Here is a 22,185-nt window from a genome sequence, read left to right as displayed (position 1 = left end):
AACTTTCACACGGAGGGCCACGTCTCAGACACACTCATTTCCACAGCTATTACTCTAGAAATTGGATTTGAACTTTCACACGGAGGGCCACGTCTCGGACACACTCATTTCCACAGCTATTACTCTAGAAATTGGATTTGAACTTTCACACGGAGGGCCACGTCTCAAACACACTCATTTCCACAGCTGTTACTCTAGAAATTGGATTTGAACTTTCACACGGAGGGCCACGTCTCGGACACACTCATTTCCACAGCTGTTACTCTAGAAATTGGATTTGAACTTTCACACGGAGGGCCACGAAACACACTCATTTCCACAGCTGTTACTCTAGAAATTGGATTTGAACTTTCACATGGAGGGCCACGTCTCGGACACACTCATTTCCACAGCTGTTGCTCTAGAAATTGGATTTGAACTTTCACACGGAGGGCCACGTCTCAAACACACTCATTTCCACAGCTGTTACTCTAGAAATTGGATTTGAACTTTCACACGGAGGGCCACGTCTCAAACACACTCATTTCCACAGCTGTTGCTCTAGAAATTGGATTTGAACTTTCACACGGAGGGCCACGTCTCGGACACACTCATTTCCACAGCTATTACTCTAGAAATTGGATTTGAACTTTCACACGGAGGGCCACGTCTCGGACACACTCATTTCCACAGCTGTTACTCTAGAAATTGGATTTGAACTTTCACACGGAGGGCCACGAAACACACTCATTTCCACAGCTGTTACTCTAGAAATTGGATTTGAACTTTCACATGGAGGGCCACGTCTCGGACACACTCATTTCCACAGCTGTTGCTCTAGAAATTGGATTTGAACTTTCACAAGGAGGGCCACGTCTCAAACACACTCATTTCCACAGCTGTTACTCTAGAAATTGGATTTGAACTTTCACACGGAGGGCCACGTCTCAAACACACTCATTTCCACAGCTGTTGCTCTAGAAATTGGATTTGAACTTTCACACGGAGGGCCACGTCTCGGACACACTCATTTCCACAGCTATTACTCTAGAAATTGGATTTGAACTTTCACACGGAGGGCCACGTCTCAAACACACTCATTTCCACAGCTGTTGCTCTAGAAACTGGATTTGAACTTTCACACAGAGGGCCACGTCTCGGACACACTCATTTCCACAGCTATTACTCTAGAAATTGGATTTGAACTTTCACACGGAGGGCCACGTCTCGGACACACTCATTTCCACAGCTATTACTCTAGAAATTGGATTTGAACTTTCACACGGAGGGCCACGTCTCAAACACACTCATTTCTACAGCTGTTGCTCTAGAAATTGGATTTGAACTTTTACACGGAGGGCTACGTTTCAGACACACTCATTTCCACAGCTGTTACTCTGGACGTAGGATTTGAACTTTTACACGGAGGGCCACGTCTCAGACACACTCATTTCCACAGCTGTTGCTCTAGAAATTGGATTTGAACTTTTACACGGAGGGCCACGTCTCAGTCACACTCATTTCCACAGCCGATACTCTGAACATAGGATTTGAACTTTTACACCGAGGACCACGTTTCAAACACACTCTTTTTCACAGCTGTTACTCTAGAAATTGGATTTGAACTTTTACACGGAGGGCCACGTCTCAGACACACTCATTTCCACAGCTGTTGCTCTAGAAATTGGATTTGAACTTTTACACGGAGGGCTACGTCTCAGACACACTCAATTCCACAGCTGTTACTCTGGACGTAGGATTTGAACTTTTACACGGAGGGCCATGTCTCAGACACACTCATTTCCACAGCTGTTACTCTGGACATAGGATTTGAACTTTTACACGGAGGGCCACGTTTCAAACACACTCTTTTTCACAGCTATTACTCTAGAAATTGGATTTGAACTTTCACACGGAGGGCCACGTCTCAAACACACTCATTTCCACAGCTGTTACTCTAGAAATTGGATTTGAACTTTCACACGGAGGGCCACGTCTCAGACACACTCATTTCCACAGCTATTACTCTAGAAATTGGATTTGAGCTTTCACACGGAGGGCCACGTCTCGGACACACTCATTTCCACAGCTATTACTCTAGAAATTGGATTTGAACTTTCACACGGAGGGCCACGTCTCAAACACACTCATTTCCACAGCTGTTACTCTAGAAATTGGATTTGAACTTTCACACGGAGGGCCACGTCTTGGACACACTCATTTCCACAGCTGTTACTCTAGAAATTGGATTTCAACTTTCACACGGAGGGCCACGAAACACACTCATTTCCACAGCTGTTACTCTAGAAATTGGATTTGAACTTTCACATGGAGGGTCACGTCTCGGACACACTCATTTCCACAGCTGTTGCTCTAGAAATTGGATTTGAACTTTCACACGGAGGGCCACGTCTCAAACACACTCATTTCCACAGCTGTTACTCTAGAAATTGGATTTGAACTTTCACACGGAGGGCCACGTCTCAAACACACTCATTTCCACAGCTATTACTCTAGAAATTGGATTTGAACTTTCACACGGAGGGCCACGTCTCGGACACACTCATTTCCACAGCTATTACTCTAGAAATTGGATTTGAACTTTCACACGGAGGGCCACGTCTCAAACACACTCATTTCCACAGCTGTTGCTCTAGAAATTGGATTTGAACTTTTACACGGAGGGCCACGTCTCAGACACACTCATTTCCACAGCTGTTACTCTGGACGTAGGATTTGAACTTTTACACGGAGGGCCACGTCTCAGACACACTCATTTCCACAGCTGTTGCTCTAGAAATTGGATTTGAACTTTTACACGGAGGGCCACGTCTCAGTCACACTCATTTCCACAGCCGATACTCTGGACATAGGATTTGAACTTTTACACCGAGGGCCACGTTTCAAACACACTCTTTTCCACAGCTGTTACTCTAGAAATTGGATTTGAACTTTTACACGGAGGGCCACGTCTCAGACACACTCATTTCCACAGCTGTTGCTCTAGAAATTGGATTTGAACTTTTACACGGAGGGCTACGTCTCAGACACACTCATTTCCACAGCTGTTACTCTGGACATAGGATTTGAACTTTTACACGGAGGGCCACGTTTCAAACACACTCTTTTTCACAGCTATTACTCTAGAACTTGGATTTGAACTTTCACACGGAGGGCCACGTCTCAAACACACTCATTTCCACAGCTGTTACTCTAGAAATTGGATTTGAACTTTCACACGGAGGGCCACGTCTCAAACACACTCATTTCCACAGCTGTTACTCTAGAAATTGGATTTGAACTTTCACACGGAGGGCCACGTCTCAGACACACTCATTTCCACAGCTATTACTCTAGAAATTGGATTTGAACTTTCACACGGAGGGCCACGTCTCGGACACACTCATTTCCACAGCTATTACTCTAGAAATTGGATTTCAACTTTCACACGGAGGGCCACGTCTCAAACACACTCATTTCCACAGCTGTTACTCTAGAAATTGGATTTGAACTTTCACACGGAGGGCCACGTCTCGGACACACTCATTTCCACAGCTGTTACTCTAGAAATTGGATTTCAACTTTCACACGGAGGGCCACGAAACACACTCATTTCCACAGCTGTTACTCTAGAAATTGGATTTGAACTTTCACATGGAGGGCCACGTCTCGGACACACTCATTTCCACAGCTGTTGCTCTAGAAATTGGATTTGAACTTTCACACGGAGGGCCACGTCTCAAACACACTCATTTCCACAGCTGTTACTCTAGAAATTGGATTTGAACTTTCACACGGAGGGCCACGTCTCAAACACACTCATTTCCACAGCTGTTGCTCTAGAAATTGGATTTGAACTTTCACACGGAGGGCCACGTCTCGGACACACTCATTTCCACAGCTGTTACTCTGGACGTAGGATTTGAACTTTTACACGGAGGGCCACGTCTCAGACACACTCATTTCCACAGCTGTTGCTCTAGAAATTGGATTTGAACTTTTACACGGAGGGCCACGTCTCAGTCACACTCATTTCCACAGCCGATACTCTGGACATAGGATTTGAACTTTTACACCGAGGGCCACGTTGCAAACACACTCTTTTCCACAGCTGTTACTCTAGAAATTGGATTTGAACTTTTACACGGAGGGCCACGTCTCAGACACACTCATTTCCACAGCTGTTGCTCTAGAAATTGGATTTGAACTTTTACACGGAGGGCTACGTCTCAGACACACTCATTTCCACAGCTGTTACTCTGGACGTAGGATTTGAACTTTTACACGGAGGGCCATGTCTCAGACACACTCATTTCCACAGCTGTTACTCTGGACATAGGATTTGAACTTTTACACGGAGGGCCACGTTTCAAACACACTCTTTTTCACAGCTATTATTCTAGAAATTGGATTTGAACTTTTACACGGAGGGCCACGTCTCAGACACACTCATTTCCACAGCTGTTGCTCTAGAAATTGGATTTGAACTTTTACTCGGAGGGCTACGTCTCAGACACACTCATTTCCACAGCTGTTACTCTGGACGTAGGATTTGAACTTTTACACGGAGGGCCATGTCTCAGACACACTCATTTCCACAGCTGTTACTCTGGACATAGGATTTGAACTTTTACACGGAGCCCCACGTTTCAAACACACTCTTTTTCACAGCTATTACTCTAGAAATTGGATTTGAACTTTCACACAGAGGGCCACGTCTCAAACACACTCATTTCCACAGCTGTTGCTCTAGAAATTGGATTTGAATTTTTACACGGCGGCCACGTCTCGGACACACTCATTTCCATAGCTGTTACGCTGGACATAGGATTTGAACTTTTACACGGAGGGCCACGTCTCAGACACACTCATTTCCACAGCTGTTACTCTGGACGTAGGATTTGAGCTTTTACACGGAGGGCCACGTCTCAGACACACTCATTTCCACAGCTGTTACTCTGGACGTAGGATTTGAGCTTTTACACGGAGGGCCACGTCTCAGACACACTCATTTCCACAGCTGTTACTCTGGACATAGGATTTGAATTTTTACATGGAGGGCCACGTCTCAGACACACTCTTTTTCACAGCTATTACTCTAGAAATTGGATTTGAACTTTTACACGGAGGGCCACATCTCCGACACACTCATTTCCACAGCTGTTACTCTGGACATAGGATTTGAACTTTTACACGGAGGGCCACGTCTCAAACACACTGGTTTCCACAACTATTACTGAATTTTTATTCCAGGTTATTTCAATGGATGACTCTTTATTTACACTTGCATTAGTGATAATTAAAAATAGACTATTTTAAATTTAAAATGCTTTTCAGTATCTATGAGGAATATTGCCAAATGATTTTAAACGAAAATGGAAAACAGAGCAACCAATTTCCTGTCACAAGTATTCACAGAATACAAGATACGATTAAAAACAGTGAGATCAGCCTGGCGGGGTGGGGGTCACGCCTGTAATCCCAGCACTTTGGGAGGCCATGGCAGGTGGGTCACCTGAGGTCAGGAGTTTGAGACCAGCCTGGCCAATATGGTGAAACCCCGTCTCTACTAAAAATACAAAAATTAGCCGGGTGTGGTGGCAGGCACCTGTAATCTCAGCTACTCAGTAGGCTGAGGCGGGAGAATTGCTGGAACCCTGGAGGCGGAGGTTGCAGTGAGCTGAGATCATGCCATTGCACTCCGGCCCGGGCGACAACAGCAAGACTCCATCTCAAAAAAAAAAGTGAGATCCTGCCGATGGGCCCTCCTCTTCCACCTGTCAGGAAAACCTGCAAAAGGTTCTTGTCGCACCATTAGAGCCGGTTTTTCCCAAATGACACCCATACCTGATTTTCGTTGTTCTTCTAAGACAGTTTTAATTAGGGTAATCTCATGAGTGCTACATTTTCAGTGACTTTTTCAATATAGTGGCCCATGTTCTTTTTCTTTTTTAAAGGCTTTTTCCTCTGACAGCACGTGTGATTTAATGTTGGCTTTCCTGAATTGTAGAAATAAAAGGAAATCACAAGTATTTTTCAACAAAGTGGAAGTGCAGGAAAAAACTATAGAAATTAGTTAAAAATTAGGAAGGGGAAATAATCAAAATTAACCAGCCAGGGAGCAGAAAAAGAAATCTCATTCCTGGGTGCTATGGTTTGAATGTTTGTAACCCCCCCCACCGCCCCCTGCCAAATTCCTGTGTTGAAAACTTAATCACTAATGTGATGGTATTTGGAGTTGGGCCTTTGGGAGGGAATGAGGTGATTAGATGCGATTCCTGCCCTTATAAAAGAGGCCCCTTGTTCGGTCTGAAGGTGCCGTGTGCTGTCTGTGAACCAGGAAGCAGGGCCTCACCAGAAACCAACCATGCTGGCACCTTGATCTTGGACTTCCAGCCTCCAGAAATTTTCTGCTGTTACAAGCTACTTCATTTATGGTGTTTTCCGTAGCATCTCAGATGGACCAAGACACTGGTTTGTTTTATTCAGGGAGCTTATTTACATGTGTGTATTTCTGTGGGCCTCATCTTTTTTTTTTTTTTTTTTTTTTTGAGACAGAGTCTCGCTCTGTTGTCCAGACTGGAGTGCAGTGGCACAATCTCAGCTCACTGCAACCTCCGCGTCCTGAGTAGCTGGGACTACAGGCACATGCCACCACACCCTAATTTTTGTATTTTTAGTAGAGACTGGCGTTTCGCCTTGTTGGCCAGGCTGGTGTCAAATTCCTGGCCTCAAGTGATCCATCCGCTTCTGCCTCCCAAAATGTTGGGGTTACAGGTGTGAGCCACTGCCCAGCGTATGAGCCCCATCTTTATATGTGCGCGTGTGGGAGCGTGTCTACAGGACATATATATACTACACTTCCTCTATATGTGTGGGTGTGGGAGCATGTCTACAGGATGTATATACTACACTTCCTTTATATGTGTGCGTGTGGGAGCATGTCTACAGGACGTATATACTACACTTCCTTTATATGTGTGCATGTGGGAGCATGTCTACAGGACATATATACTGCACTTCCTTTCCATGTGTGCGTGTGGGAGCATGTCTACAGGATGTATATACTGTACTTCCTTTATATGTGTGCATGTGGAAGCATGTCTACAGGACATATATACTGCACTTCCTTTCCATGTGTGCGTGTGGGAGCATGTCTACAGGATGTATGTACTGCACTTCCTTTATATGTGTGCATGTGGGAGCATGTCTACAGGACATATATACTGCACTTCCTTTCCATGTGTGCGTGTGGGAGCATGTCTACAGGACGTATATACTACACTTCTTCCCATGTGTGCGTGTGGGAGCATGTCTACAGGATACTACATTTCATTTCCTTTACAATATATCATGGAAGATGATGTTTCTGATAACGCAGTTTAGCTTCCATTTCTCAAACCCAGCTCGTGAAGGTCCTTGATCTGTGCATGTGTGTCTACCCTTTCCCAGCACACTGCTCTCACTCCTCTTACTCACTTTCCTGACATTCTCCATTCTTTGGGTGGGAGTCTTGGCCCACACCAAAGGCAAGCATTTGAAATTGCCTTTTCAGTCTCCAGAATTGTAGATTTGTCAATTCTTCATTTTCAAAGTGCTGATAGCTTTTTTTCTCTTGTAAGTGTCATTGTTTAAGTTACTTTAAGCATATCCTTATTTTAGAAACCTAGGAAAACTAATGCACACATCTAATTGGTAATTTGTCTATCTTGAAGGACCTTTTTAAAGTGGTGTTCAACAATCAGAAAGCTTAGTATTTCTTGGTTATACACATTTGATTTACCAGAATTGCAGAATATCTTAGAAGACTATTTTACAAAATGAAATGAGGGTAAGTCATGCATTTCATGAAAAAAAGACCACGTATTTGATTCAGTCTGTCATTTGCTATCAAACAGTTGCAGTGGCTTTCTTGTTCACCTCCTCTTACATACATTGTTGAAGGTTTTCATCTGACCCTTGTTGCATACAGGTCAGTCAAGAAAGTCTCAACAAGTCTTGGAGGCTTCTGTGAGTGGTAAAAGGAAGCTGGGGGGTGTGTGTGTGCGTGCACATGCACTTAAGAAAGCTGGGTGTGTGCGTGTGTGTGTGTGTGCACATGCACTTAAGGAAGCTGGTGTGTGGGTGTACCTGTGCCTGGCCTTGGTGGAGGCTCTGCTTATGTGGCTGCCAGTGTCTGAAACCACCCCGACCATCGCAGATCAACATAAATCGGTTAAAATCTTGAAAGTGGTTTTTCACCAACTTGTAAAAAATAGTGTGAAGCTTTGTCAAATGTGTTAACAAATTCACATTAGAGTCACAAGGGTTAAATTTTGCATTTACTACTTTTTATAGCCACTTTCATTGTTGAATGCACCAGATGGGAGTGGTGTAATGATGTCATTTTTGCAAGCGTGAAATTAGAATACTTATCCATATAAGTATAGAGTTTGATGGATTGAGATGTAAATGTATTCTGTTTATGTATGAATGAATTTTTTTGCTTATTATAAATAGGCTTTTGAAGTTGCTCATCTAAAGATTCACTTTGCATGTGCGTAGTCAGGGTTTTTTTGAGTATTTTTGTTTTTTTTTTTAATTTGAGTTCTGGGATACATGTGCAGAACTTGTAGGATTGTTACAGAGGTATACATGTGCCATAGTGGCTTGCTGCACCTATCAGCCCATCATCTAGGTTTTAAGCCCCATATGCATTAGGTATTTGTCCTAATGCTCTCCCTCCCCTTGCCCCCGACCCCCCAACAGGACCTGGTGTGTGTTGTTCCCCTCCCTGTGTCCATGTGCTCTCATTGTTCAGCTTCCACTTACGAGTGAGAACATGCGGTGTTTGGTTTTCTGTTCTTGTGCGAGTTAGCTGAGAATTAGGGTTTCCAGCTTCATCCATGTCCCTGCAAAGGACATGAACTCATTCTTTTTTATGGCTGCATAGTATTCTGTGGTGTGTATGTGCCACATTTTGTTTATCCAGTCTATCATTGATGGGCATTTGTTTTGGTTCCAAGTCTTTGTTATTGTGAATAGTGCTGCAGTAAACATATATGTGTATGTGTCTTTATGGTAGAAAGATTTATACCTTTGGGTATATACCTAGTAATGGGACTGCTGGGTCAAATGGTATTTCTGTGTCTAGACTCTTGAGGAATTGCTGCACTGTATTCCACAGTCCCGAGGCTGCACACGTTGCCTGAGTTGATTATTCTCCTGAAAGTATGTTTCTAAGAAGCAATTACTGACACTTGTGGTTGTCTCGGACTCATCTCTGAAGTACTACTGCCATAGGGTTGTTTTGTGTTGGCTAATTATCTTTAGCGTTTTCTTTCTCTTTAGAGAAAAAAAGCTTATCAGGTGGAGGGAATACTTCAGCCATTTTGGAATTCAAGTGAGTTTTGTTGAGTTGTTTCACTTCTGATGGCGGGAAATATACCCCTGAGGGTAATCACTGCCATCGTGGGAAACGTAAGAAAAGAAAGAGAAGAATTTCCTTTTTTAGGTCATTTGACTCTGAAGCCATTTGGTTAGTAGGTTCTGTTTCCTTAGTAAACAAAAGGGACATTTAGATCCCAGCCAGCTTTGAGCTTTTGGCATATATTTTATTGTCAAGTGGCTCTCACAGAAAATCACAGCTGTGGATAGCAAGGGAGGCCATCTCGCCAGTCACAGATGAACAAGTCTGACCTTATGAACGGCACCTTTCTGTTTGTCAGTGTGGAAGCAGAGCTGCACCTGCATCTGCAACTCTGCGTAAGTCGTCGTCATTTGTCGTGGCTTAAGTAAATGAGTAAGGGCTTTTTTCTTTTGATTTTAATAATTTAAACGTATATATAAAATATAGAAGTGAAACACTAAAAATTACATTTTAGGAATTTCTGTTTGTTTAATAGTTTTAGGAAAGTGCTTTCCAAAGCCTGGGGTTCACAGATTGCCTTCTGGGTTGTGAAAATGCAGACTTCCAGGCACCCATACCTGTCAAATCAAATCAGAGTTTCTGCATATAGATCCCAGGAAAATGCATTTTTAAAAATAATCTCTACAGTTGATTCTTTTCCACATGAAGGGTTGAAAACCATTAATTTAGGAGAGTAAGAGAGCAAACTAAGGGGGTAGATGGATGGCGTTTCATCCAAGTGCCCCATCAGAGCTGTGATACTGCAGGGCGGCAGTGCCTTGTTGTATCCTTGAGACAGTGCATTTGAAAGATGCTCTGAAAACATTCTTAACGGTTGGAAGTGCAGTATCCCTCACAATTTAGTCATTAAAAAAAGAAGGAATGTTTTCGTTGAAACGTACGTATGCCAGCCCTTTAGGTTTGGGCGTTTAAAAAACCAGGAATCTGATCGTGTTTACTTCCTAGTTCGTTTTACATCAGGAAGGGACGAGATTTGTTTCCTTTCACTGTATTTCTACAAGTAGCATATTATAACTCTGTGCTGCAAAGAACAATAGTTAATGGACTTTTTTTCCTAACTAGGGGGAACGCCTAGTTTGAAAATATTATGGCTGAATCAAGAGCCAGAAATGCAGGTTCGGCGCTTGGACACACTCCTCGCCTGTTTCAACCTTTCCTCCTCAAGAGAAGAACTGCAGGCTGTCGAAAGCCCGTTTCAAGCTTTGTGCTGCCTCTTGATCTACCTCTTTGTGCAGGTAATGTCCAGCTGCCCGTTCTAGTCGCTGTAGCCTGCGCTTACTTTATGAGGGGGAGTGTGTGGAATATCACCATGGCTGGTGTCCCAGATCGTCTTTTTCCAGTGTCTGTTCCATGGAACATTATTAGTTCTTTGAGGTGCTCTAAAACTAAAAAGAAGATTGTATGGCAAAATACGTACGAGAAACTCTTGTCACTAATACAATGGAGACTTAGAGATTGTATTAGAGGCTTAGGAAATCTTGCAGGTGATGGAAGCTGCTTTGGCCTTGACTAAACTTTCTCCAACTTTGTGGACCATAGTGTACCTCCTCTGTCCTCATGGCATTGTTTGGGTGGTGGTTCTTGTTTCTGGGTTTTAGTGTAAAGGTGAGAAGGGACCAGCTAGAGACCTAGCTTCTCGTAGCTCTTTGCCTCTGGGCAGATTACTTCAGCTTTTTCCTCTGTCAGTTTCATTCCATCATCCAGCAAATGTTTACTGATTATGTGCCTTCATTTTCTAATCTGAAAAGGAGATAATCATAGTAGCTGCTTCCTAGGGCTGTTGGGACGATATCAGCTGGTGGTGTCATGACCTTCATCATTTATGTCCTCCCATCCAGCTGCGCTAGGCATTGTAGTGCTAGAACCTTCGTTTTAGGCTCACTCAACAAGGTGGACTGTTTCTTTTGCATTAGCTTTATACCTAGTTTATATGTGAAAATCATAAAGGTCAGTTAAAAGATTCACCTTTTTAATAGTTTTTTACATGCACAATATTGCTTGGACACCTTTAGTAAGAGAAAGGCTGAGAACGCTCCCGTCTCCCAGCCCCTCTTTCTCTGCATCGCTCCCCCCCACCTCCCTCCCTAGCTCTGTGATTTAAGATGATTTTTGTCCCACTGTGGACAAAGTATCTACTTCTTCAGGCTGTCGAGACATCTCATAAGCTTTCTTCACTCCTTCAAGCCATCATCCCGGCTTCTCTGACCTCCCTATATGGTGGGTCTCCATTGGCATAGCCATTCAGTGTTCCTGGATTAGAAAATTATATAATTCTTTTTTCAAACCTGAATTTACTTTACAAATTATTGATTGTCTTTAAGAAATGTACTCTTATTGTGGAATTACGTCTCAAGGGAACCTTGGACTGATTTTTTCTTTCTAAATGTCCTCTTGGCTCTGCCCATTCTATAGCTTGCTCTACATTTTGCATTTTGTAAGACATAATATGGCTGAGTAGTGCTTAGAGGTTTTATTGCTGCATTATTGGTTTCACATGCACATGCCATGTAAACCTTAGTTTTTGCATTATCATTTTAAGCAGATTACTTCTTTATTTGCTCAAGACATAGAAGATTATAAATTAATATAGGATGGCAGGACTATTTAAAATGTAAATGTAAAAAGAGAGGAGATGAATCCAAGATGGCCGATTAGAAAAGCCACGGTCCATAGCTCTCACAGAGAGGAACAAAAAGGGGCAAGTGAATTCAACACTTTCAGCTGAAATGCTCAGATTTTCACATTGGGACTGACTAGGCAAACAACACAACCCACAGAGAACAAAGTAAACCAGGGGTGGAGAGCAGGGCCCCACCTGGGAACAGTATGGAGCCAAAGGAACCCCCACCCCCAGCCAGGGGAAGCCATGAATGATTGTGCAACCCTGCCTGGGAAACCATGCTTCTCCCATGGATCTTTACAACCCGTGTATCAGATCCTTCATGAGCCCATGCTACCAGGGCCTAGGGTCCAATGCACAGAGCTGTTTGGAGTCTCAGCAGAGCAGCCGCTCAGGCATACACAGAGACCCAAGAGTTTTACATACTCCGGCTCTGGGATCCCTGGCAAGACAAGAAATCTGTCCGTACATATCCCTAGGAAAGGGGCTGAATCCAGGGAGCCAAACGGCATCATTCTGCAGGCTCCGCTTCCATGTCACCTCACAATTTAAGACCCACTGGCTTGGAATCCTAGCCAGCCAATGGCAGTGAATTGGAGTCTGCCTTAGATGGGTCCAAGTTCCTAGGAAGAGGGGAGGCCTCAGTTCAGTCAACTCACCTGCTCCAGCCTGCCAGCTTTGGAGAATACAGGCAGTCCAGACGAGGAAGGGACCCCCACCTCTAGTGCAGCACATCAGCTCTACCAAAAAGCAGCCAGATCCCTGATCCTGTTCTCCTGACTGGGTGAGTCCTCCCAATAGGGGTCTCCAGCCACCTCCTACAGGTGGGTGTGGGCCAGCAACAGGTCAGTAACCGCTAGGACGGCGCTTCCAGAGGAAGGAGCTGGCTGCCATCTTTGCTGTTTCACAGTGTTCACTGGCTATACCTCCAGGTATGGGAGAAATGAGGCAACTGGCATCTGGAGTAGACCTCCAGCAAACCGCAACAGCCCTACGGTAGAATGGCCTGTTAAAAGAAAAACAGAAAACAACAACATCAACAAAAAAGACCCCACAAAAACCTCATTCAAAGGTTAGGGATAGGGTTAGAGACCTCAAAGACAAAGGTAGATAAGCCTATAAAGATGAGAAAGAATCAATGCAAAGATCCTGAAAACTGAAAAAGCCAGCGTGCCTTTTCTCCTCCACGTGACTGCAAACACCTCTCCAGCAAGGACACAGAACTGTGCTGAGGCTAAAACGCCTGATTTGACAGAAGTAGGCTTCAGAAGGTGGCTAATAATGAACTTCGCCAAGCTAAAGGAGCATGTTGTAATCCAATGCAAAGAAGCTAAGAAATGTGATAAAACTACAGGAGCTGATAGCCATAATAGCCAGTTTAGAGAGGAACATAACCAACTTGATGGAGCTGAAAAACACAACACAAGAACTTCACAGTGCAGCCACAAGTATCAGTAGCAGAATAGACCAAATGGAGGAAAGAATCTCAGAGCTTGAAGACTGTCTTCCTGAATTAAGATAGGCAGACAAGAATAGAGACAAAAGAATGAAAAGGAATAAACAAAACCTCCAAAAAATATGACATTATGAAGAGACCAAACTTACAACTGACTGGGTACCTGAAAAAGATGGGAGAATGGAACCAAGTTGGAAAACATACTTTAGGATATCATTCAGGAGAACTTTCTCAACCTAGCGAGATAGGCCAACTTTCAAATTCAGAAAATACAAAGAACCCCAGTAAGATACTGTATGAGAAGATCAACCACAAGACACATAATCATCAGTTTCTCCAGGTTGAAATGAAAGAAAAAATGTTAAGGGCAGCCAGAGAGAAAGGCCAGGTCACCTACAAAGGGAAACCCATCTGACTAACAGCGGACCTCTCAGCAGAAACTCTACAAGCCAAAAGAGATTGAGGGCCAATACTCAACATTATTAAGAATTTCAAACCCTGAATTTTATATTCAACCAAACTAACTTTATAAGTGAAGGAGAAATAAGATCCTTTTCAGACAAGCAAATGCTTAGGGAATTTGTCACCAACAGGCTTGCCTTGCAAGAACTCTTGAAGGAAGCATTAAATATGGAAAGGCAAAACCATTACCAGCCACTACAAAAACACACTGAAGTATGCGGACCAGTGATACTGTGAAGCAACCACATAAACAAGTCTGCAAAATAACCAACTAGTATCATGATAACAGGATCAAATTAACACATAACAATACTAACCCTAAACGTAAATGGGCTAAATGCCCCAGTTAAAAGGCACAGAATGGCAAGCTGGATAAAAAGCCAAGACTCATCCATATGCTGTCTTCAGGAAACCCGTCTCATGTGCAAAGACACACATGGGCTCAAAATAAAGGGTTGGAAGAAAATTTACCAAGCAAATGGAAAACAGAAAAAAGTAGAGACTGCAATCCTAGTTTCTGACAAAACAGACTTTAAACCAACAAAGATAAAAAAAGACAAGAGTATTACATAATGCTAGAGGTTTCAATTTAACAAGAAGAGCTAACTATCATATGTATATATGCACCCAGTACAGGAGCACCCAGATTCACAAAGCAAGTTCTTAGAGACCCACAGAGACTCCCACACAATGATAGTGGGAGACTTTAACACCCCACTGACAAATATTAGATCATCAAGACAGAAAATTAATGAAGACATTCGGGACCTGAACTCAGCTCTGGATCACTTGGACCTGATAGATATCTACAGAACTCTCCACCCAAATTCAGCATAATATACGTTCTTCTCATTGCTGCTCGGCACTTACTGTAAAATGGATCACATAATAGGAAGTAAAACACTTCTCAGCAAATGCAGAAGAGTTGAAATCATAACAGTCTCTTAGACCACAGAGCAGTCAAATTCGAACTCAAGATTAAGAAATTCACTCAAAACCACACAGCTACATGGAAATTGAACAACCTGCTCCTGAGTGACTCTTGGTTAAATAACGAAATTAATGAGAACAAAGAGACAACGTACCGGAATCTCTGGGATGCAGCTAAAGCAATGTTAAGAGGGAAATTTATAGCACTAAATGCTAGAAAGATCTCAGGTTAACCACCTGACATCTCTGGTAAAAGAACTAGAGAACCAAGAGCAAAAGAAAACCCCAAAGCTAGCAGAACACAAGAAATAACCAAGATCAGAGCTGAACTGAAGGAGATAGAGACACAAAAAACCCTTTAAAAAAAATCATCAAATCCAGGAGCTGTTTTTTTGAAAAAAATTAATAGACCACTAGCTACCCTAGTAAAGAAGAGAGAAGAATCAAATAAAAACAATCAGAAATGATAAGCGGGTTATCACCACTCACCTCACAGAAATATAAGTAACCATCAGAGAATACGATGAGCACCTCTATGCACATAAACTAGAAAATCTAGATGAAATTGATAAATTCTTATACACATATACCTTCCCAGGACTGAACCAGGAAGAAATTGAATCCCTGAATAGACCAATAATGAGTTCTGAAATTAAGGCTATAATAAATAGTTTACCGATCAAACAAACAAAATCCAGAACCAGACGGATTCACAGCTGAATTCTACCAGAGGTACAAAGAAGAGCTGGCACTGTTTCTGCTGAAACTATTCCAAAATATTGAAAAGGAAGGACACCTTTCTAACTTGTTCTATGAGGCCAGCGTCATCTTGATACCAAAACCTGATAGACAGAACAAAAAGAGAAAACTTCAGGCCGATATCCTTGATGAACATTGATGCAAAAATCCTCACTAAAATACTGGCAAACCAAATCCAGCAGCAGATCAAAAAGCTTATCCACCATGATGTAGTTGACTTTATCCCTGGGAACCAACTTCAGCAAAGTCTCAGGATATAAAATTGCTAGTATTCCTATACACCAACAACAGGAGAGAGAATCACAAATAAACTCCCATTCATAATTGCTACAAAAAGAATAAAATACCTGGTAATACAGCTAACAAGGGAAGTGAAGGACCTCTTCAAGGAGAACTAAAAACTACTGCTCAAAGAAATCAGAGAGGACACAAACAAATGGAGAACCATTCCATGCTCATGGATAGGAAGAATCAATATTGTGAAAATGGCCATATGACCCAAAGTAATTTATAGATTCAATGCTGTTCCCATTAAACTACCATTGACATTCCTCACAGAATTAGAAAAAAACTATTTTAAAATGCATACAGAACCCAAAAGAGCCTAAATAGCCAAGACAATCCTAACCAAAAAGGGCAAAGCTGGAGGCATCACGCTACCCGACTTCAAACTATACTACAAGACTGCCATAACCAAAACAGCATGGTACTCATACAAGAACAGAAACATAGACCAATGGAACAGAATAGAGAACTCAGAAATAAGATGACACATCTACAACCATCTGATCTTTTACCAACTTGACAAAAATAATCTATAGGGAAAGGACTCACTGTTTAATTAACAGTGCTGGGATAACTGACTGAGCCACATACAGAAAATTGAAACTGGATCCCTTCATTACACTATCTACAAAAATTAACCCAAGATGGATTAAAGACTTAAATGTAAACCCAAAAGCATAAAAACCCTAGAAGAAAATCTAGGCAATGCCATTCAGAACACAGGCATGGGTAAAAACTTCATGATGAAAACACCAAAAGCAATTGCAGCAAAAGCAAAAACTGACAAATGGGATCTAATTAAAGAGCCTCTGCACAGCAAAATAAACTATCATCAGAGTAAACAACCTACAGAATAGGAGAAAATTTTTACTATCTATTCATCTGGCAGAGATCTAATATCCAGTCTACAAGGAACTTAAACAAATTTACAGGAAAAAAAAAGCAAACAATCCCATTAAAAAGTAGGCAAAAGACATGAACAGACACTTCTCAAAAGAGGACATGTGGCTGGGCACAGTGGCTCACACCTGTAATCCCAGCACTTTGGGAGGCTGAGGCAGGCAGATCACGAGGTTAGGAGATTGAGACCATCCTGGCTAACACAGTGAAACCCCATCTCAAAAAAAGAAAAAAAAAAATTAGCCGGGCGTGGTGGCAGGCGCCTGTAATCCCAACTACTCCGGAGGCTGAGGCAGAAGCAGTGGCAGGACCCTGGGAGGCGGAGCTTGCAGTGAGTGGAGATCATGACACTGCACTCCAGCCTGGGCAATAGAGCGAGACTCTATCTCAAAAAAAAAAAGGGGGGGATATATATGCAGCCAACAAACATATGAAGAAAAATTCAACATCATTGATCATTAGAGAAATGCAAATCAAAACCACAATGAGATACTGTCATGCCAATCAGAATAGCTGTTATTAAAAAGTCAAAAACAAATGCTGGCGAGGTTGCAGAGAAACAAGAACACTTTTACACTGTTGGCGGGAGTGTAAATTAGTTCAACAATTGTGAAAGACAGTGTGGTGATTCCTCAAAGACCTAGAGGCAGAAATACTATTTGACCCAGCAATCCCATCATTGAATCTACCCAAAGGAATAGAAATCATTCTATTATAAAGATACCTGCATGCATATGTTCACTGCAGCACTATTCACAATAGCAAAGACATGGAATCAACCTAAATGCTTATCAGTGATAGACTGAGTAAAGAAAATGTGGTATATATACATCATGGAATACTATGCAGCCATAAAAAGGAATTGGATCATGTCCTTTGCAGGGACATGGATGGAGTTGGAGGCCATTATCCTCAGCAAACGAACACGGGAACAGAAAACCAAATACTGCATGTTCTCACTTATAAGGCGGAGCTGAATGATGAGAACACAGGGTCACATGGCAGGGAAGGACACACACGGGGGACTGTGGGGGGTGGGGGAGGGGGAAGGAGAGCATCATGAAGAATCGCTAATGGATGCCAGGCTTAATACCTAGGTGATGAGATGATCTGTGCAGCCACCCCTCATGGCACATGTTTACCTGTGTAACAAGCCTACACATCCTGCGCATGTACCCCCAAACATTGGAGGAAAAAAAGTAAAAAGATATTTCTTTTGATATTATATATAACATGCATGCACTGTTGGTTAGTATTCCTGTTGTCTGATAATCTGCAGGTGTCTGTGGTTAACATTGCATCGCAGTGGGACTTGAGAAGTGGTGGTAGCCAGTAAGCTGACTTTTCTCACCCGTAAAAATACATGTGTTTTGTTGTTGATAACCATGTGTGTACACAACAATGGGGAGGCCATGGTGGGCACTCCAGGAGGGACATGCTGCCTGCTGTTCCGTATTGACAATGCTGATCCTGTGTGTGGCCATGCAGCGCAGTTCTGCCTTCTCATTACTGCGCAGGTGGCTGTCAGTTCTTTAAATTCACTTCAAGCAGAAAAAGCCCAGGACCCCAGAACAGGAACATCACATCCCTATTTGTATAAACCTGAAGCAAGACAAGCATCGGGAGGAAAATTTCCACTTTACCTTTTTTCTATTAACAAAGACCTCTTAAATAAAATCTCTTTAGTGCAAGTTGGCATGAGCAGACTTGGTAACTTGTCTTTAAAGGAGATGTTTAAATCAGAACTTTCTAAAACTGGAAAACAACAGATTGACAAATCAATTTGGCATTCACTAGATGAAGAAGGTGCTGTATTATTCACAGGGATAATAACTCAGAATGAATAAGGCTAAAAAGATACATTTATAAAAATATTACAGTTTTATATATTAAGCCTAAATTCGATGTTTTGATGTGTAATATGGGATAAAATCGCATACTGTTCAGTGCCTGAAAATGACAGAGAAACTAAATACAGTTGTGTCTTGGTATATGTGGGGGATTGGTCCCAAGACCCCCAAGGATGCCAAAATCCATGCATGCTCAAGTCCTGCAGTCAGCCTGCGGAGCCCACGTATTTGAAAAGTTGGCCCTTTATATTCGGGTTTTACATCCCGTGAACACTGTATTTTTCCATCTGCATTTGGTTGGAAAAAAATCCACATATAAGTGAACCCATACAATTCAAACCTGTATTGTCAGGAGTCAGCTGTACTCTCATTTGGTCTGACCTCCCAGTTAACAACAGCCACAAATGATTTTATTAAAGACTCATCTGAGAATATCCTCTGGAAAGGTAAGTTTACATCATAGAAATGCACATATTTTCTATTCCTTTTATTCCAAGGTAACAGCTACTTGGAATAAAAGTAGACTAGGATAGTGACACGGTGAGTAAAAGCATCAGCAGGTCCACGCGGCAGTCAGCACCCCCACCCTGGGGGAAGCAAATGCCACCATCCTCCCGGGGAGCACAGGAGTCTTTCTGATTTATGGTGGGGTCGTTCTTATTGCAAATAGGCATGTTAGCCGTTTTTAATATCCAAGAAGAGTCAGTGAAGTTGTTATTGATGGGTTTGCTGTTGGCTTTCCTGTTTCTTTTTCTGTAAGCCTTTATTTGCCACAGGAGGTGCTCTTCTGTGAGAAGCAGCTCTTGTGGTCTTAGGACGGCGTGGAGTCATTCAGTCAGCGGGCATGTTCTGCCTTTTTCTGGGTGGCAGAACTTGGTGGCTGGGAGGGGACTGTCTCGACCCCCTCGCCGAGTGGGGCAGGGGATGGGATGTGGCAAAAGCACTGTCTGCTGTTGTTGGAGCCTGGACCGTTCAGATCTTCCTCGCTCTTCACGCCCTCTCCTCATCTCCGGCATCTACTCCACACCCAGGATGCTCAGCCTGCCCTTTGCTGTCTCTTGTTACTCTGTCCCTCTTTCCTCTTCTCACTTTTGTTGTGTCTTTTGATTCCACAGAGTATTAGTAGGGTCTCATATTGTGGGTTCTGATTTACTCTCAACTAGGATTCGAGGACACAGTTTTTCTCTGGGTTGCTGAAAGTGTATGATGTCCCCAGCTCAACCCAGCTGTGGATACTCGCGCTCTGAAAACCCCTAAACTGTTTGCTCTGTGCAGTTTGTGCCGAACATGATCACCTGTCTGGCCCTAAGACCTGGTCTTGGTTGGCACCTCATGATTATTCCCAGATGTTCTGGAGAGTTCTACCTCATTAGAGTCTAACCGTACTAGAAATTCAGGCTCCCCTTCCAGCTGGGCTGTGAGTTGTGGGCACAACTGGGGACACCATAGAGAGAGCTTCACAGCCAGGAGCCAAGGATGGTGTGAAGAGGCTGTGGTCTTTCCACTACACACTGTCCGCTGCCTGAGGTCTGATGCACCATGTGCGTGCCTGCGCATGCGCCTGTTTGTGCACCTGTGCGTGCACATGCGTGCCCGTGTGTGTGTGCATGCCTGTGCACCTCTGTGTGCTTGTGTGCACATGTATGTGCCTGTGCGTGTGCCTGTACGTGCATGTGTGTGCGTGTTTGCACCTATACACACACTCATAGTTAGTAACTGAGATCAATTTGTAAGAAATGTTTAATTTTTCCTGTAGCCTAACACTGGCCTTTCTCTGTCCTTTTCAGGTGGACACTCTTTGCCTGGAGGATTTGCATGCGTTTATTGCGCAGGCCTTGTGCCTCCAAGGAAAATCCACCTCGCAGCTTGTAAATCTACAGGTACAGACATGACCGATTAGTTGTCACTGCCCGGAAGACAGCTGTGCAGTCCAGCCTTCTCTTCCCCGTTATAGTTGAAGTTTCACGGAAAAGATCAGGAGGGCATTTTAGGATCTTTTCGTGATGCAGTAGTTTGTCTCTTTAAGGGCTCTGGGATGAGCAGCCAGATGAGGTACTAACAGGCGCTGCCTCAATTCCAGTTTTGTGAAACTTGTTCTCAGTACTGCCTTGATAGTCTCATGATTGAAGAAAGCACTTATTAAACATAGTGTTTGGTTTGGGTTTTCGAGACGGAGTCTCCCCTGTCTCCCAGGCTAGAGTGCAGTGGCGTGAACTCAGCTCATGCAACCCCAGCCTCCTGAGTAGCTGGGATTACAGGCAGGCACCACCACACCCGGCTAATTTTTGTTTTTGTATTTTCAGTAGAAACGGGGTTTCACCATGTTGGCCAGACTGGTCTAGAACTCCTGACCTTCAGTGATGCACCTGCATCAGCCTCCCACAGTGCTGGGATTAAAATTGTGAGCTACTGTGCCCAGCCAAAACATACTTTTTTTAAAATGTGATTTTTTGGGGTTTGTTGTTGTTGTTGTTGTTTTTGAGATGGAGTCTTGCTCTGTTGCCCAGGCTGGAGTGCAGTGGTGCAGTCTCGGCTCACTGCAACCTCTGCCTCCTGGGTTCAAGCAATTCTCCTGCGTCAGCCTCCCAAGTAGCTGAGATTACAGGCGCCCGCCACCACACCCAGCTAATTTTTGTATTTTTAGTAGAGATGGGGTTTCACCCTGTTGGCCAGGCTGGTCTGGAACTCCTGACTAAAAAATGTATTTTGCTGGGATCTCTATTATGTGAGTTAAAGCATCCGTCTTTTAACTTCGTGGGTTTAATAGTCTGTAAATCTTCATCAACTCCATGTGCTGCGTGTGTGTTTTAAACTTTTGAACTTTAATAATTGAAGTTGTAAAAATCCCAGGAATAATTTGGAAGATCACTTAAAATGAGTCAACTTGACCATTTCCTACAGATTTGCAGCGCCCTCTTAGCCCTGGGACCCCGCCTCCACACCTGCCTGGGGAGTTTGTTGCATGAACCGTCCCTCCAGCTCTCTGTCTTCTCTACCTCCTCTCTCTAACTTCATTATTTTCACTGGCTGTGGTCGCTTGCTGAAAAACTCAGGTGTCTCTCATTTGGGGGAAAAAATTATCCTACAGCAAGGTTTCTATTCCCTCTGTTTCCCTTCTCTGGCAGGCTCTGGGACGTGGCTGCGTGCTGGTGATTTGTGCTGCATTTCCTCTTGTTCAGTCACTGAGAGAGATGCCTGCCCCTTCCATTGCATGAAGTCAATGAAGCAAAGGCTGAAAAATGCCCACTTCCATATCCAGGGGCCCTGAGTCTCCTCCACCTTCTCCGACCTCTCCTCCTTTGAGCCTGCGATGTCCCTTTCATTATCTTTGTTCAGCAGCGCCTTTCACACCGTGGGTCTTGTTCTGAATCCACATGCCAAGTCACTATCCCAGAGAGTCCTGGCCAGGCTGGTCTGGAGTGTGTTCTGAGAGGGACTCGTGGGTGAGAAGCCAGAGTGTCCCACTTAGGGTTTTCAGTTTCCCTCCTCTCCCAGACTAACACCCTTTGAGAAAAGGGGCAGTGTTCTTGCTCCT

General features: G+C 43.4%; 1 protein-coding gene across 31 annotated transcripts in view; it reads left to right on the top strand.

Moving 5' to 3' along the window:
- FAM120B (family with sequence similarity 120 member B) overlaps window positions 1-22,185 on the top strand; it is a 95,680-nt gene that overhangs the window by 34,487 nt on the left and 39,008 nt on the right. For 17 of the 31 annotated variants that reach the window (XM_028846945.2, XM_077999200.1, XM_077999199.1 and 14 more), the window contains 2 exons: window positions 10,451-10,623; window positions 20,438-20,530. In XM_028846945.2, coding sequence (XP_028702778.1) covers window positions 10,451-10,623; window positions 20,438-20,530 — 266 coding nt within the window. Of the gene's footprint in view, window positions 1-10,450; window positions 10,624-19,147; window positions 20,531-22,185 lie in introns of all 31 variants that reach the window. The other 14 variants (XM_077999195.1, XM_077999194.1, XM_077999186.1 and 11 more) reach the window with 2 other exon arrangements.

The sequence above is a fragment of the Macaca mulatta genome, chromosome 4 (genome assembly GCF_049350105.2).
Source record: "Macaca mulatta isolate MMU2019108-1 chromosome 4, T2T-MMU8v2.0, whole genome shotgun sequence".
Classification (NCBI taxonomy): domain Eukaryota; kingdom Metazoa; phylum Chordata; class Mammalia; order Primates; family Cercopithecidae; genus Macaca; species Macaca mulatta.
The sequence above is the reverse complement of the archived record's forward strand: the minus strand, read 5'-3'. Positions and strand labels throughout refer to the sequence as shown.